The following is an 18,022-nucleotide window of genomic DNA, read 5'->3' on the forward strand; positions in this document are numbered from 1 at the left end:
TTTTATCTGCATTTCCTTAACAGCCTTCTTGAGAGTTAAAAATATTCTGATGCAGTAAAACCTTGGCATTTTGCTTTGAACAGAATGTGGCAGGATGGTTTGTGAAATTTCCAGGAGAAACCAAGGTAGGGGAGGAAGTAAGAGCAGATACTGCTTGGAGTCAACTGCCCAGTGAGCCACAAATTTCTGCACCAGCTACACATACAGCAACTGCCATTCTGAGGGAAATGTAAATGCCAAAATCTTCTCTATATTATTTCTGATTTTTTTTTTTGCAGATGACTTTTCACACTTTCCTTTAGGCTGCCATGTTACAGTTTTCTTCCACAGCCTAAGAACTAATCTAATTTTCCTATTTGCTCCAGCTACTCTCCTTACCTCCCATTTCACTTTTTCCTCCCTTTAACACATGACCCTCTTTTCAATCACACAATAAACTTTCAGAGCAGACAAAATGGGTAAGAAAAGAAAGGGCACCTTTAGATTGAGACTGTTTATCATTAGTCTAAATTCATACCAGGCAAACAAGTAGTTTTTAAACAAGCTGAGCACTCAGCAACTTTAATTAATATCAGGAAATCATGCCAGTTCAGTCCCTAGGCATGCCACTGCTTACTGTCTTAGAATACTTCTGGGTCTGGACATCTTGGTGTCTTTCATTCAGCATTGTTTTGTGCAAAGCATCTTGTTATTATAGAAATATTATCCTCCTGGCAGTTCTCCAAGTGCACATAAACATGGAGCCTCTGAAAACAACTAGCTTGACAAGATTATCATCTACTGCCTGCTCCAGCAGATTTTTTTTTTTAATTACAAACTCCGTAACAATAGCAGATGGATTCATATCAGTTCTTCACTTCTGTGAGACAATTGGTGGATGGGAGAGTATGATCATCTCATGGAAGAGGATTTCAGACACAGACCCAAAGACAAAGGATCTTGTCTTTCTAGACACCATAGATCATAATTACTTAGGAAGCTTAAGACAATAATTAATGTGGATGTTTATAAATATATCTTGCTCTCTCCAAGATTTTATGCATAAATGTATTTAACTAGTTTGGGTTTGTTTTCAAAAAATTTATTCTTTCCTGAATCCACAAGCCCATTCTTTCTCTGTCTTCACGTCCTCCTTGCTGCTTCACTACACTGAGTGACTTATGCTGCTGTACAGATTTTAATTTTGGCATTAGCAGCATCTATATCTTAGAATAAATATATTAAGAAATGATCTGACAGCCTGTTCTTCGAAGAAAACATTGCAAGCTCCACTGAGCTGCTGCACCTGTACAAACAGGTTGTATTTTCTAGCCATGGATTCACTTATTTAAGGGAACATTGGGCATTCTGTATTGCTGTTCCTCCCTACACCCATTTCCCTCTGCCTCCTCCTCCACTTAGTTATCTAACACAATATTATTCATATTTTTGGTCAAGATTTCCATCCAGCAGATGTTTTGGCTGGTTTCCACCAAAATCCACTATCTGCACATTTGCTAGCCAGTGTCCCACTGCAGTGCTGCTCACACTGGTTCCTCCCATCACTTGCACGCTTTCCCTTGCAGTGCATTGCCTCAAAGCCTGGCCAAGCTGTCTGCACTTGTTGTGAACAGTGCTGCAGTTTTCTTTCCTAAACCTATTTGGGGAGCTCACCCAGAGTTATTTACATGCAGCACATATTGAAAGCACATTTAGCACAGGCAGTAGCATCATTTCCATCTGCCTGGTATCTCTGAGCCAACTTCTTATTTCACTTATTTCTGCTGCTGGAAAAAGTATTTTATTTGATCAATGTTCCAGTTACCCAACTGTGAAATAGAAATTTCTAACTGGATAACTCTGATTCCTAGAGTGGAGTGGGCTATCCCAGTGCATCTCATTTTCCCTTAAAACCTCAAGATAACTGACAGCGACTGACTGTACTGGAGAAAGAGAGAGGAAAAACCTACACTTCTATTAAGATACCAAGATCTTCATGGTGCTGTATTAATAAAATCCAGTGACACTAGCTGAAGCCTGTGGAATTGCATTATCCATGCCAATTGAAGATCTGTTTCACCTTCTGAGTTTTTAGGTGCCAGTTGTACTCAGCAAAGGAGAATGAGAATATGTGTCACTTGCATAGACACCAACAAGCAAATAAACAAAATATTGAGAGCTGCAATTCTCTCCCAAATTCAAACCAGTCATTTGCATTTGAAAGCAGGGTTTCCTAACTAGGTAAGTCAAGAGAAGTCCCTGCTTTCTATGGCAGGTTCTGTGTAAAAGAAAAATTATATTATGGAGACATGTGGAGGTAATTTCCAAAACCTTACATTCATGAAATCAGATGCTGCTCTGAAACACCTGGTACAGATATCCCGCATGGCACTGCATTGCCCTGATCTCATATCCCTGTTTGTGTCCAGATCTGCTATTTCCTTTTGACAGACCCTAGGAACCTGACCATAACTAAATAATACTCAAGTGCTCTCTCTGTATATACATATATGTGTGTGTGGATGTGTATATATATAGATATATACATATACACACACACCACCCCTACTTCATGTACATTAACACCACTGTCCCACATCAATGCTTCAGGGAAAAGAAGCAGTGCTTTTACAACTTGTAATCACACAAGAGTATATATATATATAGAGAGAGATATATATAGATATAGATATATATATATATGTATAGATACACACACACACCCCCCCCAACCCCTACTTCATGTACATTAGCACCACTGTCCCAACCAATGCTTCAGGGAAAAGAAGCAGTGCTTTTACAACTTGTAATCACACAAGTGGGCACAAGAGGAACTGAGCAGAGTTTGCTTCCCCTGCACACTTCCCAGTTGTTCATATTTTAGTCTCACGTCACCCCTTGAAGTACAGTACAATAGTTTTAACCTTCCCACTTCAGAAGGTGAGGAGCAGCTGTGTTTCCAGGCATTGGACACGACACTTGATCCTCACAAACAGTTCCCCTTGAGGCACCTACTTGGCAGTATCGGCTCCGCTGGTTATGAGGGTGTTGATCAAGAGCTCGTGTCCGTATCTTGCAGCCACGTGCAGAGGGGTGTTACCATCTTTATCTACACAGTCGATTTCCCCTCCTGCAGAAGAGATTTTCATACAGTTTACACACTGAAAAATTCACCATGAACCAGGGACCACAAGTGCTGTTTGTCTCTAGTGACAGCACCATTAGCAGCCCCAAGCTGCTCTCTTAGCCATAGAGACACTGAATTTCCCAGAGCAAGGACCAGCACACAGCAAGCTCTCAGCTGTCAGCCACGGTCTGGCAGCAGCACTTGCACCTCCCTCTGCACCTGCAGTGGTGGGGAACAGTGCTGGGAATGGGATGATGTGCAAGGGTCAAGTACATTATTTGGATTTGCTGCCTGTCTAAAGGTACAAATGGGTGCCCTGAAATCACCTACAAAATAATCTGCTGAAATTGCACCCTCATTTGTAAAGGCACTGCCACTCAGCCTTATCTGTACAATAATGTAAATTAGAGTTCACTCCTGAGGCCATCAGGAGCACACTGCAAACAAACGTGTTGGGTGCCTTTTGCATGTCTTACCAAAGCACAACCAAACAGTGCTGATGTAGAACTTTTCCTTTCGCAATTTAAACCTGGCATCTTGTGTTTTATTCACATAAGCAAGAAAAATGGATTATTTCTTTAGATGGATTACAGAAAAGTCCCACTTTTCTTTTTGGACCAAGAACTGTAACTTTTTCAGTCTCTCCTTGCCAGTCAGGCTTACTGCACTCCAACTATTCTCTCTTTTCCCCAGTCCTCTCCAGCTGGCCTGAATCCTTGTGGAAGCAAAAGCCAAAACCAGTACTACAGCTAACATCTCCCAGTGCTGAGCTAAGCAAACAGGATTACTTCATGCCTGCTGGCTACACTCCTATCTGTGCACTCCTGGACATTGCACAGCACCATGGACATCCATTATCCTTTTCTTTAAGCACCACAACACTGCTGACTTGTGGTCAACAACCTTTTGATCCTCCACAAGCCCCAGACCCCTTCTTGAGGGACTGCCACCCACCTGGCTGTTGCCATTCTGGACTTATCCTGCTGATACTCCTGCCTCTGTGGGTGATTTTTCTTTTGCTTCACTTGCATTATAACTTCTGTCTCCAGTTCTACAGGATCATTTTTCATTCTGACTCCACCTTCTGCCAAACTAACAGTCTCTCCCAACTACATTTTTTTCTCCAAATGTTAAAAGCACATTTTCTATTCCATTATCCAAGCTTTTAATAAAAATACTGGATAGTTCCAGATCCAGAAGGGAAACTGAAGACTGCCCCACTACACCTTCCATTTCAACAACAATTCATTTATTACTAATCTCTGAGTGTAGTTTTACAACCAGTTATGCACTAGCACTGCAGTATTTTAATACTCTGCTGGTTTTGTGTGAGAATGCTTCCTGAAAGCATGTAAAAAGTCTTGCTAACATCAGGATATGGTAATATTTACTGCATGTCCACTATTCACAGGTGATAACAGGGCTTAATTGCAACAGGAAGAGTTCTAGTAAAGCACTTAACAACATGCCCTGAGAAGCTGTGGATTCCCCATTCCTGGAAGGCCAGGCTGGATGAGGCTCTGAGAAACCTGATCTAGTGCAAGGCATGCCCTCCCCATGGCAGACAGGCTACAACTACATTATATTTAAGGCTCCTTCCATCCTTTCTAATTTTTAATTTTTTAATGGTAATTGAAGGTCAGTGAAATGCTTGAACAAGTTCCCTGGGGTAGAGCATCCACCAATACATAAAGAGAAACTGCACATGGAAAAGTTAGAAAACTGTGCTGTGTTCACAAAGCCTATTAAACTGCTGTGGAAGAGAATTGTGGTGTTCCAGCTTCTTTTACTCTTGAGAAATCTATGCAGGACATTGCCCACTTTGGCTGACCTATGTAACATCCCCCAGCATTTCTTTTTCCTCGTTTTTAAAGAAAGGTATCACACTTGCAGTTTTCCAATTTTAAGGTAATCCATTTTTCCTCACAAGCTGCTAGAGACAGCAACCAGAAATTGAGACACAGTTAGCCAACTCATTAAATACTGCAGAATGAAACTCTATTGCTTTAAACCACTGACATTTCTCTCTTCCCCAAGATCCCATGGCAATGAGGCATAAAGTCACTTGCAATGAGATCTGTGTACAACACTAAAATTAGAGGGGCAGAAAACAAAGAAAGAAAGAAGTGAAACCCAAGTAAGTGGAAGAAGAGTAGACAGGCATGAAGGGCAGATGAAGAACTGCCAGTCCTTTCACACACAAATCCAACAGCGAGCAAACAATGGCTCTAAGCCTGAGCCTATTTGACTAAACAACTAAAAATTGCAGTAAAGCACCGTTTCTTGCATTTTGCCCCAATCCCCTTTTATTATTACTTTTTTTTTTTTTAATCCCAGGAGACAGATAACATGATGACCTGAAATAAGCATGATCTACTGGAGACCTGCATTTTAAAACACAATCTTGTTTAAATGTGTCACTACATTTAAAGCACAATTGTTCAACCAATTCCAACATTTCATGCTTCCATTCTGAGCTGGGATTTTGGAAAACAAAAAAAACCCAACCCATGAACAAAGCCATCCTGTCTCAGGTTGTGGCCCGAACTGGGAAGCTTAAGTAAAGAATCAGTAATAGCAACCTTTGTCATTCAGAAACAGGCCTCTGCCAGATCTCCAACAAGAATAATTGCTATATTCTATAGTATTCTTGGACAAAACAAAAGCCTGAAAAATTACTGATAATCAGGAATCCTGGCTATGCCAGAACAAACAAGGCAGTACTGCTCCTCCCTGCTGAGTACATATTCAACACTTCATGAAGACAGTGGCAAGGGATGAGCAAAGAGAGGTGAGAAAAGCACAGCTGCTGAGCGCAGAATAGAAAAAATGGTTTGTGCTCTAAGAACACCAGGGCTCCCAAAGGAGGACAAGTAGAAAATTGTGCATCCTTCTCAGCAGAAAAAAGACCTAAATACACCTCTGAACTCTTGCTTTCAGGCTAAGAATCTGAATAGATCATCTGGACCACTGTCAGCTGGAAGATTTTGGAATTTTATTAACAACAAAATCTCAGGTTGTGATGACATGACGGAATGAGAGCTGTCAGTTCAGCTCAAAGCCAGAAGTTCATGGAGCTGCCCCCTGGCCAGAAGAACTGAAAATTGCAACAGTGGAAGTGCCTGATCTCTTGGAGAGCCACTCCAGAGGCACAGAAACAACTCACCGTTCTGGATGAGGGTCTGCGACCGCGTGAACCTCCCATGGACAGCTGTCATGTGCAGGGGGCTCTTCCCATCCTTGCTCTGACAGGAATGAAACACAGCAGTGGTTTAGCACGTGAAGGCTTATGAAAGCAAAGGTACAGTGAGTACAGAGCAATGTTTTGGGTTTTACAGAAAGAAACTCAGACCAGGAAAGCTGAGCAATGAGAAAATAGCACGGGAGTGGTACCAGCCTCCACTCACATCACTTCATGTTTATTGGCACGGGGGTTCACCTTCAGTGGCAAGCACAACTAACATCCCTAACTTCTTCTTAATAATTCTGAGTTTAAACAGTGCACTGACTATTCCCTGATCTTAAGGGACTTGCCAGAGGTGTTGAATGCTGGAAGTTAAATGACAGTTTCACAGATGGGAAACTGAAACACATAAGTAGTCAAACTTTTAACTAAAGTAGTCAAAATCTTATATGAACTCAGAAGACCTCAAGTCTTCTGATATTTATACCAGCACCCTCCTTTGGATAACAGCAAGTTCCTTTCAGCTCCATCAAGATGTGTAAGTTGTGCCTTCAAGAATATTCAGATATCCTAAGCAGAATCAGAGTTTGTAAGCTGGGGCTCTAAAGCAGGTAACAAGCAATCCCAGAAAGGGAACATTTTGGAATCAGGTTTAATTAAATCTATATTATACAGGGAAGTAAAACAGGAATAGTTCTTTAACTTAGCACCATTCCCTGAGATAACATTTTGACAGAGCTCCTGGGACTACATTTTAGTACTTTTTCATGCCTTCATGAAAGGGGTTGGCCTAGAATTTAGAATTCTCATTGTATTTATCAAGGCATTGTGAGCTCCCCTCCTGGGATGCAATCTCACCCAAACAGTTTCATGATCAACATTCTCAGCATCACTCCAATTCCATCAAGGATTTAAAGCCATGCTGTACTTGTTGTTACAGTTTCCTCCTGAGATATGCAAAATAGGCTAAAGTAAAAATGTAAAGCTGGTATTTGAGTTTTACCTGAATATTAACATCTGCCCCATTATTCACTAGTAGTTCAAGACACAGTGCTCCATGAGTGGAGGCAGCAGCAAAATGCAAGGGGGTGAATCCATTGTTATTAGGCTGATTTACATTAGCACCATAGTCAATCAGCTCATTAACAACAGAATCCTGACCGTTGTAACAGGCAATGTGAAGTGCAGTGTTTCCATAGATGTTCATCTCATCAATCTAAAATGAGACAAGGAGACACAGTTAAAATTGCAGACATCAGCTTAGCATTTTATGTAATGCATCACACGCTGCAAATGGAAATAGCTGGAGGCCTGAGCTGTCATAGGGCATAGTTCTCACCAGTACATTTCATCGACAAATTACACTCCCAGACAGCTTCCCTTGGAATGCTTTACCTTTCCTATTATTAACTTTTTATCTTACTGACAATTTCTAAAACCAGTGTGAAGCTCAAAGCTGATAGCAGGTCTATGTAATGATGATAATGATGACAAGAATCCTAACAAGCTGGAAAGCTTTTTCCATGTAAGTAGAAAAGCAGGATGAATAAAAAACTCACAATCTTTATATTTAAAAAGATGACAACAGTAAGTATTGAGTTTTTGTGATGAGAACCAGGCATAAGAGCTGTTTACACAGTTTTATTTTGAATAGGGAGTGAGGGTATCTGAGTGAAAGCAATGTGAAAATGCACAGATATTTACACTTCAATAAGAAACCACTTTCAGTAGCTCAGTATTATAAAGATGTAATTCAGATTATGTTACTTCTTGATGACCATCTTAGTATTCAACTGCAGTTCTGTAAAACAGGACAAGACAGATTGCACAAAAGACTCGGAAATGGCATGAACAGCCTTCCATGAAACACAGGTGTCTCAAAGCTCATGTCCCCAGTGGTGGAGAATGTGGAACTCAAAGAGACTTATTAGCATAGCACTGTTGATAACAGGAAACAGCTATTCCCCTTCACAGCCAACAGCCTGTGAACATGAACTTCTGACAATTTTCTGGCAGGTCAAGTCAGCTGAAAATGCCATGGCAAAAGCAATGGCTTTATTTGACATCTCTGATTAACTGTCTGATTAGGCTCCTCTGGTCATCTCAGCCCTGCTTTGAGGAATTGGCAATAACAAGAAGTCTGTCCTCTGAAAAAAAATTATATTCCAGAGTGAAAACAATGTATCAGCTACAAGGAAATACAGGTCTGTAAACTGAAACAGCCTGAGCTGATGTTTAGTGAAGTACACAGTGTGTATGTTGAGAAAAACCCCTCATTGTATCAAAGGAAATGCTGACCCAAGGAAAATTTCATTACTCCATCTTCTTCTGCAGGAACAGGATATATCTCCTGATTACTTCAGCAAGGGGGCCTGAATTTACTGTCCATATGAGCCTTTCTTTAATACAGAATGTGTCCTGACTCTTGAACCAATAAACCACAGGAAGCATGAGGTGGTCTGGAAAATGGGACCCCTTTTCTTTAGAAGTGACTGTCTTTAGCAGGATCCATAAAAAAGAAGACAAGACTATCTCTAAATAGAAATAAAGTGCACACTATCACATACCTCCACCCCCAGGTTAAGGAGTTGTTTCACAATGTTAATCTGCCCATTGGATGCAGCTGCATGAAGTGGGGTGTAACCCTTCTTGTCTTTACAAGTCACTTCTGCACCATGATTAATCAGTAAGGCAACAACTTCCAGGTGACCTTCAAAAGACAAAAGATAGTAATCAATGAGTAGACCATCCCACAGCATCACTTCTCCCAGAGTACTGCTTTCTTGATAACACACTGCCCTTTCACTGCTGTTTCAAAGTGCTCCCACAGTTTTACAAAGAAAGAAAAAGCATTTTCATAAATGTTTCTAATCCTAGCTCCAGGCCTTGGGAAGAAATCCACGCATTCACCTTCTCCAAATGTGTCAAATTTCCTTTTACTGAATTGATTTTCCAGTTGCCAAAAGAACAAAACCACACCTCTTTTCCATTTATTTCTCTCAAGCTAACAGAGTGTGTTTTATTCTCCCTCTTACAGAGGATAGTGATACAGTGAGCACAGGAGCATGGCAATGCAAGTCTCCCAAAACAGCATCCTACTGATGTCACCTGCAAATACAACTGCTAACACTTCTTGGTTTTCGTTAGAGATAAAAAATAACCTTAATAAATTATAAAATTAAGAGGAACAGTTCTATTGCTTTATGCTGAGACAGAACGGTCTGTCTTAGAATTAAATATTTATTATGTCAAACACCATACAAAGTTGTGCTCCACCTGAGTTGCACAGCACTTTCATGACAGGAGCAGTTCTGGTCATGTGCAGGACCCAAGAAACAATATGTACGAAGTCTATAGATAATTAGTGTACAAAAATAATTAAATATTCCAGAAACTCTGTAAAGGTTTACAACTCTCATGTCACTATCTAACGTCTGTCTAAAATGCTCTACAGACTCCATTGCTAATTTAGGCCTTAGATGTTATCTAAATACTTTTAAAAGTACATCATGAATTTTTGAAAACATTTAAATGGAAAAGAGGCATGGAACTTCACAGCACAATGCAAGAACCTTTCAAATCTAGAGAGTGAAGTTCAAAGCTCGTTAGCTCAAAAGCCACATCACAGTTGTTGGCAAGAGCCATTCCATCTGTGTCTGTGTATATCAAAAAACCACACAATATGCTTTTCTCACAGTTGGAAATCTCCTATTATCTCATTTCTAAAAGTGCCAGGATTAAAATCAAGACATGTCAAATGAAAGAGTTCCTGGCTGAGGGTGCACAACTCCCCACAAATGGTAACCTGAAATATACAGCTTGGCCAACAAAAGCTCTTGAATGAGCATGACCACTATCACAATCTTGTATTTTTAAATTATAATGCCCCACTGTAAGAGATTTGCCTTTAACTTGAAAGGAATGATAAGTCAAACTGTTTGAGTTAAGCAGTATTTGGTAACACCACTTATTTTTGAGGAGATATTCAGTTGCTCTTGTCCACTCTGGAATAAAAGGTGACAGTATTCTCCTAAGAGGAAGAAAGTGCCTATTGTGCATTTCCTAAGAATATCATAACCTAGCTGCTTATACACTGCAATAAACAACAACATTTTTGGTCACAGTTACCTGCATTTCATTGAAAGTACTTTTTAACAAAAACTGAAACAAATATAACCTGGGGTTTTTTTCCAGCACAAATATAGTTCAGGCTTGATTTAGAGTCAGAATAAGACCAAAATGAAAAAGCAACACAAAAAGGCCACAATTAACTGTCTTAAAAAGGAAATCACAGCCAAGATCTCCCTAGCTGCAAACCCTTAAATGGACAGTGTTTATTTAGATCAGCTGAACCCTTCCCTCTTCAGGGTAATTACAACACTCTCTTTCCAGGGCCAGGTCTGTTCCTGTCCATTTCAAGACATGCCACCCGTTGGTGAATAGGAAATTAAAAAGAAGGAGCAGCAGCCCAAGCCTTACCCATGTACGCTGCCCAGTGAAGAGCTCTTCTGTCCTTTTTGTCAAAAGCATTGATGTTTGCCCCCTTGGCTAAGAGCAAGTTCACCATCTAGAAGGAACAACAGAAGGTAAACCAACCCTCCAGATCACACACTCAAAGGTTTATAACAAATCAATCTTGCAATAAAGCTGGAATACAAAATGCTGCATTTGAATGATCATTTCTGATATTCTCTATCAAAAATATTCAGATTATGACAGTTAGACACAGACATTACTGTCTCTTTCCTACAGTCCAGTGTTTTAAAGGTCAAACATCATCACCTTTTTACAGGAGCTACCATTCCTCTTTCTTCTTTTAATTACAGTACAACTCATCAACTTTCACTGACAGAAGCTTACTGTTCCAGTATAAGAGTTTTTATTCCATATCTAGTTCTTCAGGTGTGGAATGGGAAAATGATCCTTAAACCCAGATCTCAAGACTAGTAAAACGTAGGAGGCAAAAATCTAGAGACTTTATTTACATAAGCTTTTTCATATAGTTAAATAATAATACTAGAAAGGTTTGCTTGTATAAGTAGGGAAAATCAGAAGCATATTTTCTAGAAGGTCAATTAGAAAAGCAGTGACTGGATCTCGCACAGCTGCATGTTTCTTCAGTATGAAATGAATCCACCACTTTTCCCTTTTTCCATTCTGCCCCCCTTATTTTCACAGGCAGCTCCAAAGAAGCCAGGGGACCCTGGAGCTGCTGGAAGCAGTGGCACAGCCAGCTCTCCAGGACTGTGTGCACACCTCACTCATACCCTGGCTCTACACAGCCACTTCCAGCCACTGCTGTCTTCCTGCCAGTTTGGGAAGCAGCCAAGTGACAGCAACCCTGCGGCTCGGGGACATGGGGCTCAGTCTAGACCCAGACACAGCAGATCTAGACTGAGTGCTAGAGTTGAGTCTAGACTAGCACTAGACTCAGACTAGCAGGAAGGCAGTGGATGAGCCCAGCAGAGAGCGGGCAGTGCAGTGCTGGCGCGCTCACCTCGATGTGGCCGTTGAGCGCGGCGTGGTGCAGCGCCGTGCGCCCGCCGCGGTCCGACACGTTGACGCTGCTCAGCAGGGGGATCAGGATCTCCGCGCACTTCACCGCCTTGTTGGCGGCCGCCACGTGCAGCGGGGTCTGCCAGTTCTTGTCCCGGGCGTTGACATCGGCCGAGTGCTTGATGAGCACCTGCACGGCTTCCTGCAACGGCAGCACGGCCACGGCCGTCACCCAGCAGCTCCAGGGAACGCACGGCGCTGCCCCGGCAGCTCCGGCACGCGACCGGTGTGTCACGGAGGCACAGAGAACAGCAGCCATCCAAGCCACCTCCCAGGCCTCTGCAATGGCACTGTCCATTCAGGTGGCCCGGGACACATCACCTCTGCTGCCACTGAGAGAAGTGGCCTCACAGTCAAAACCTGCCAGGTGGATTTGAGGTTGTTCTAAGCTGCCTGTGCAGAGAGCCCATCCTGTTTGGTTGATTAACCTCACAGCTGTGCTTGCAGTGAAGAAATGAATTCATTTGAGCCATTACTGCCACCACTGATGGGCCCAGCCCTGGCCAGCAGCAGGACACCCTGGAGCTGCCTGGCACTGGCTCTGTCCAACATGAAGAAGCTTCTGGCAGCTTCTCACAGAGGATGCCCTCCACTACCACATCCTTGTCACACAAACCCAACACACACTGCTACAGGAATAATTTACAAAAATAAAAGCACGTCAAAATAACGGCAAAATGCTGCACATTTTGTTTATAAACAGGAAAAAGGGGAAAATAAAGAAGAACATGTGAAAACAAAATTTTAGCTTTGCAAAAACATGAGAATGCTGGTGTCCCCAGCTTAGCATTAGCATTCCTTTCCTCCCCAAGGCCTAAGCATAGGCCAAGGGTCTTGACTGCAATATCCATTCTGTCAGCCTGAGACCAAACAACATCTTTTAAGGTTAATTTTGTTGGTTAAAAGTAAATATTTCCCAGTGAGAAAATGTACTGTTCTCTCTTGAGACCCCTCTTGCTGAAGAACTCACAATCGGTTCATTTCTGCTTCTACTCATGCATCTGCCATTAAGCAAGTCAGATAAAACCCACAATTTTTTCTCAAAATTGCATTTCTTTTCTTCTTCCTTCCCCCCCCCCAAAAAAAAAAAAAATTACAGAGGAACTACTGGGACACAGTAGCATTCAAGCAGCCTTGTCTGATAAATTCAACTCACATCTGGTATGTGGAAAAGCCCTAGTCCTACATAGTACCCTATTCTTTTTCCATAAACTGCAAAGTTTTCTGTTAAGCCCAGCCAAAATTTTATTAATGAATAACAAATGCATACACTATGTTTACTTAGTACTTTTATATCTAGAATGGGCCAGGAGAGTGCTTGCAGTCTGTATCAACACTACACACATACTGAGAGTTTTATGTCTTTGTCCTCAACTGATCTCAGCAGTTTCATTTTCTACAACCATCTCACAAACTCTCCTCTAACAGATTTGTTCAGTGAATGACTGCATCTCTTACAGCACCAATAATAATATATGACTGCTGATGTCTCAAGAGGATTTTGTTTTTTTAAATTACAGGCCTACTATTTTAAGAGTAATTTCAATGTAATCCACTGGAGACCTACGCAGCTGGGACATGAAGTCAGAAGGAAACTTCATGCACTCTTAGTGAAAGAAAAAAAAATTCAAAGGAGAATTTTTAGAAGTAAATAATAAGGACTGAATATCCGAAGCTAAAAATACTTAGATTTTAAAAGAAAAATATTTACGCATTTCTGTTTACATCTGCAGTCTGCTGCTCTTTCAGATTTGGGATCAAAAGTTTAAATCCTTATGGAAAAGTTTTAATTCTATTGTTTTTAGAGCATGAGCTTTACCCTTTTATTATAGTTTCTCCATATGCATGCAGTGCCCAGCTATGGTGTAAACCTCTGCAGTCAGTGTCTCTAGCCATCCCAAGCTATTACAGTGAAATCTCTAACCTTTTTCAATCTGCTTAGGGCCAGAAGTTGATATATCCATTAACAATCCTAGAAAGACATCCTAAGTGTTGCTAATTTGTAAATAAATATGAATCCCTAAAGCCCTTGAAAAATCATTAAGACATAAGTAAAGAAGAGTCCATTCTTTTAATCAACATATAAAAGGATTCAAGGAGATAACTTCTGAATCCTCTGAAATCTTCATAGTGAAAGATTGATAATAAAACTTAAAATTTTTTGGTGATCATTCTAAAAACAACTGTGCTCACAAGAACTTCCAAAACTACACTGAGTCCTACTGGTCAGCTTCTGGACCACTAATTCATCTTCTTCTATCAACGGGAACTCTGAATTCACCTACTGCTATCTATTACTGTCACCATCAAAGCTGCACATTTGTTCACTTGTGTAAGAAGGTAAAAAGCAGCACTGAAAGAGCCTCAAAAATAATAAATTCTGTTTCCAACTTGTTACCAAAAGTAGCAATTACAGTATAAATAATGAATTAAAAATGCTAGGAGAAGAAAGCTGAATGTGTTTATGAAATACACCATGACAAGGGATCAAAGGCTGGTGCCTTCCCCTGCTGCCTCACTAATGCACCTGAGTACTCACTGAGAGGTACCAGAACTGCCAGCACACTTTCTCATTGTGCTTCAGCTGACAAAGAGTTAAAGATGAGACACAAAGCCACAGAAAGACATACATTTTCTGCTAGGACTGTGGCTGATGATAAAAATCATGTACTCTGACACATCCAAAACCAGAAACCAAGCACACTGCAATTCCCGCATCAGAAAGACTGTGGCTGTTTTTTAAGGTTTAAGTCTGATCTTTGTTTTCCAACATGGCTTTTTGTATTTTGCCTCATTACAGCATTCACAGTCTATCAGATATTCCTTTCAGAGGGTTTCAGGGGATGCCAGCAGCTGGGAAGCTCAGCCAGCAGCCAAACAATGCCCGAGTTCAGAAGCGAGCCCAGGATTCCTGCATCCAGGCTTGGCAAGCGCTGGATTGTTACAGAGGTGACTCGAGTCCATCAGGCTCTGGAAGACAGCCACCCTCTGTCTGTTTCACAACCCCTCCCCTCATCCCCAGCAGCCAATTCGGTCTGCAGTTGGGCTCACTGGTAACCAAGTACTGGGAGGGTGAAAGTAGACAGGGAGGTCCACAAAGGAAAGCCAAGAATAATGGTGCAGCTGGAAACAGAGCAATGCCTGAGCTGCACTCCCAGTAGTTATTGCTGCTCCCTTTTAAGATAGCAATGGAAGAGGTACAACATGATCCCAGGATATTTCTGTTTGTCAAGTAGAAGAAATATGGGCAAGCCCCCACTTCTGCATGAATCAAATGCATTAACAGAAAACCTAATGGATGCCTTGAAATGTAATTAACCAAAACAAATTATGTGGTAATGCATGCTGGATCACATCCACATCCACATCCACTCCCTTCTGGCACACACACAGCATGCACACACCCACAGGGATGTATTCCTCTTTTTTCACCATCAGAAGATGATGTGGGCTCTGTAGACTACAGTGGACTCTATCCCATGTGAGTCCTGCTCACTGCTCCCCGTGACTTGCTGTGGTAACATAAAGCAAGGTGGGAATCAAGCACATGAAGGCTCAAGAGCAGCTACAGGTAACATGTAAATGCTGGCCTCCAGCTGCAGTGCCCTGCATGCAGGAAATGCCTTCCCTCTTTGCATGCCCATGCCACCTACCACGGCTCTGCAGGGTTTGCTCTTCCCCCAGCACGTTGGTTATGTGTAAAAGCAGGGTAATCAAATCTTACTCACTTCACTTCTTGAAGCAACTGCTCGATGGAGAGGAGTCAGCCACATATTGTCCTTGGCATTGACACGAGCGCCTGCAAATAAACAGCAGAGGTTACATGCAGACCTTGGGTGTGCCACTGAGAGCCCTGCCCAGCTGTTTCCCAGTAGCCAGAGCTGAGTACATGGTACCTTCAGTGCTCCCCAGGACTCTCCTGGCACCATGTTCACCTTGAAAATGCATTTCCAGGTGTCAGACAGATAAAGCAGGATTTGCAAGGTGCCCCCGAGTGGGAAAATGATGCATCTAACTCCATGATATCAGAAAGCTAATTAATTACTTTATTATACTATATTATTCCATACTGTAGTGCACCACAGCTAAACTGAAACTGCACAAGCACTCAACAGAACAAAATCTCGTGACTGTCAGCCGACAGTCCCAATACACACACGTGGATGCAACTGGTCACCACAGGTAAACAATCTCCAGAACACATTCCACATGAGCACAACAGGAGGAGCAGCAATTGAGATAAGAATTGTTTTTTCTTTCTCTGAGGTGCCTCACTGCGATTCCCAGAAAAAATCCTTGGGAAGCTGTGCCTTGCTTTTCTCTGTGAAGAGAAATGCGGCCACAAAGCAGGATTTGGAAAGAAAGGAACCAGCTAGATAAGACCATTATTAGGAATTGCTTTGTTTACAGGACCCAGAAGAAGCAAGGTTTGTTGGAAGGAATTACCTATGTATGCACATACATGTGTATCTATGAAGATGCATTTTTTTAGATCAACTGATACAGCTCGGGGGAAGAAAAGCACCCTTTGCTCAAAGCACTTTGCCATCTGCAGACATGAAAGGAACTAGCCTGAGCAAACACCTCTTGTTTCCAGCTCCATCAGGCAGACCACCAAAAAATAACCACTTCCCTGCTTCACAGATCCTGCTGGGATCAAGAAAACAGAACCAGGAAATGCTCAGGTTGGAGCCAGAACTGGGCACTCACTACATCAGGTTCTGTGGGTGTTACTGGGCAAACAACAGAAGAGCAGGGATGAAGAACAGAACTCATCTGCCTCCTGTGCAGTTCAGTGCTAACAGGTGCTCTGACAAGGGCAGCTGGGCAACAGGATGGATTTGGGCTGGCTTGTCAGAAAAAAGGATAAAGGAAGAATATCTGACAACCACAGTGGTTCTGGCTGACTTCAGACCCCATTTTTTTTAAAGGTATCCTATTCATGTATGTGATCAAAAGGATTTCTTTGCAAGAAATACTAAAGCTACTCACTGACGTGATACCTCAGGAAGAACATCTAGTGATAAGGACTAGAGAAACTAATTTTTAAAAAATTATTGTACCTCACAGGTCTGCAGGTAGCAGTATTAGTCTGAGAAGGGCGGCACATGCAGAAAAATATGTAGAGAAGCACAGCCTGGCTGAGCCTCTGAACTTCATGAACAAAGGGATGCTTAAGGTTCATTTTGCACCATAAGTGCATTCAAAAGGCTGTAATTAATAAATCCCACTCCCTGAATCACCAGTACTTTCTGAGAGCTGATTCTTAGGAATATTAAGATGCTTGCCTGTGAATCACAGTGGTTATTGGGAATCATGCTAGATAATCAGAGAAGAAACAAGTTCTTGCACATTTCCACAAGTCAGGATACAGTTTTTTTGGCTGCAAGAAAACAAGGCCACTTTCATAACTACTGCAACAATTAGAGGCAATCCTCCAAACTCACCTCAGAAACTGGTACCTGGTGGCACAACCTGCCCTCTGGGAAAAAACCCTTTAGAAAAGACACCATTTAAAATAGTTTTCTAATGAATCTGTCTAAGCAAGGAAGCTTTTGCCTTCTTTTTTCTTCGTGAGAAGGCCATTACAGTTGACACATTAGCATCCTGCCCTTTGCCTGCACTCTGTGAGGCTCTAGAGACCAATAAAGCAATGACTTTCTTCACCATCAGGAAGCTGACAGGACTTCAAGGCACCCTTCCATTATCCTGGTTTGGTCTGGTAGGGGTCTTGGAGATGGAAACTGCTTACTTGAATTCCTGATGATTGACAGCAAATACCTCTTTTTGGGTTTAGAAATTGTTTTTGTATTTGCCTTGGGGTTATTTGCCTTATGTTCTTAACTAAGGTTTCTTTGGTTTTATCTCTACCCATTCAGTAACTCCTACAAGCAGAGGGTTACAAATAGGAAAGGCTAATATGTAGAGTAGCAAAGCATGACCAACATTATTCCTCAGTATTTAACAACTCCAGCAGCATTGGTGAGTACAAAGATGATGAGAAAACCAAGAGAAGCATCTCCATCAGTAGCTACTCATGCCCTTCACTGATCCACTTACCCTTTGAGAAACTGAAATAGTTACCAAGAAAGCAACTGAAGAAAATAGTAGAAGGAAAACAAGACCAGTGTAAATAAAATAATACAGAGCACACTATCAGCCTTTTCTTTCTCAGC

The 18,022-nt window shown here is 41.7% G+C and overlaps 1 protein-coding gene across 13 annotated transcripts in view; it reads right to left on the bottom strand.

Annotated features, from left to right (window-relative positions):
• ANKRD44 (ankyrin repeat domain 44) overlaps positions 1-18,022 on the bottom strand; it is a 131,169-nt gene that overhangs the window by 38,727 nt on the left and 74,420 nt on the right. For all 13 annotated transcript variants that reach the window (XM_039699881.1, XM_039699807.1, XM_039699790.1 and 10 more), the window contains exons 4-10: positions 15,575-15,645; positions 11,788-11,988; positions 10,770-10,857; positions 8,858-9,000; positions 7,294-7,506; positions 6,273-6,351; positions 2,995-3,109 (exon numbers count right to left, since the gene is read on the bottom strand). In XM_039699881.1, coding sequence (XP_039555815.1) covers positions 2,995-3,109; positions 6,273-6,351; positions 7,294-7,506; positions 8,858-9,000; positions 10,770-10,857; positions 11,788-11,988; positions 15,575-15,645 — 910 coding nt within the window. The remainder of the gene's footprint in view (positions 1-2,994; positions 3,110-6,272; positions 6,352-7,293; positions 7,507-8,857; positions 9,001-10,769; positions 10,858-11,787; positions 11,989-15,574; positions 15,646-18,022) is intronic.

The sequence above is a fragment of the Passer montanus genome, unplaced genomic scaffold, assembly GCF_014805655.1.
Source record: "Passer montanus isolate IOZ18808 unplaced genomic scaffold, ASM1480565v1 scaffold1, whole genome shotgun sequence".
Taxonomy (NCBI): Eukaryota; Metazoa; Chordata; class Aves; order Passeriformes; family Passeridae; genus Passer; species Passer montanus.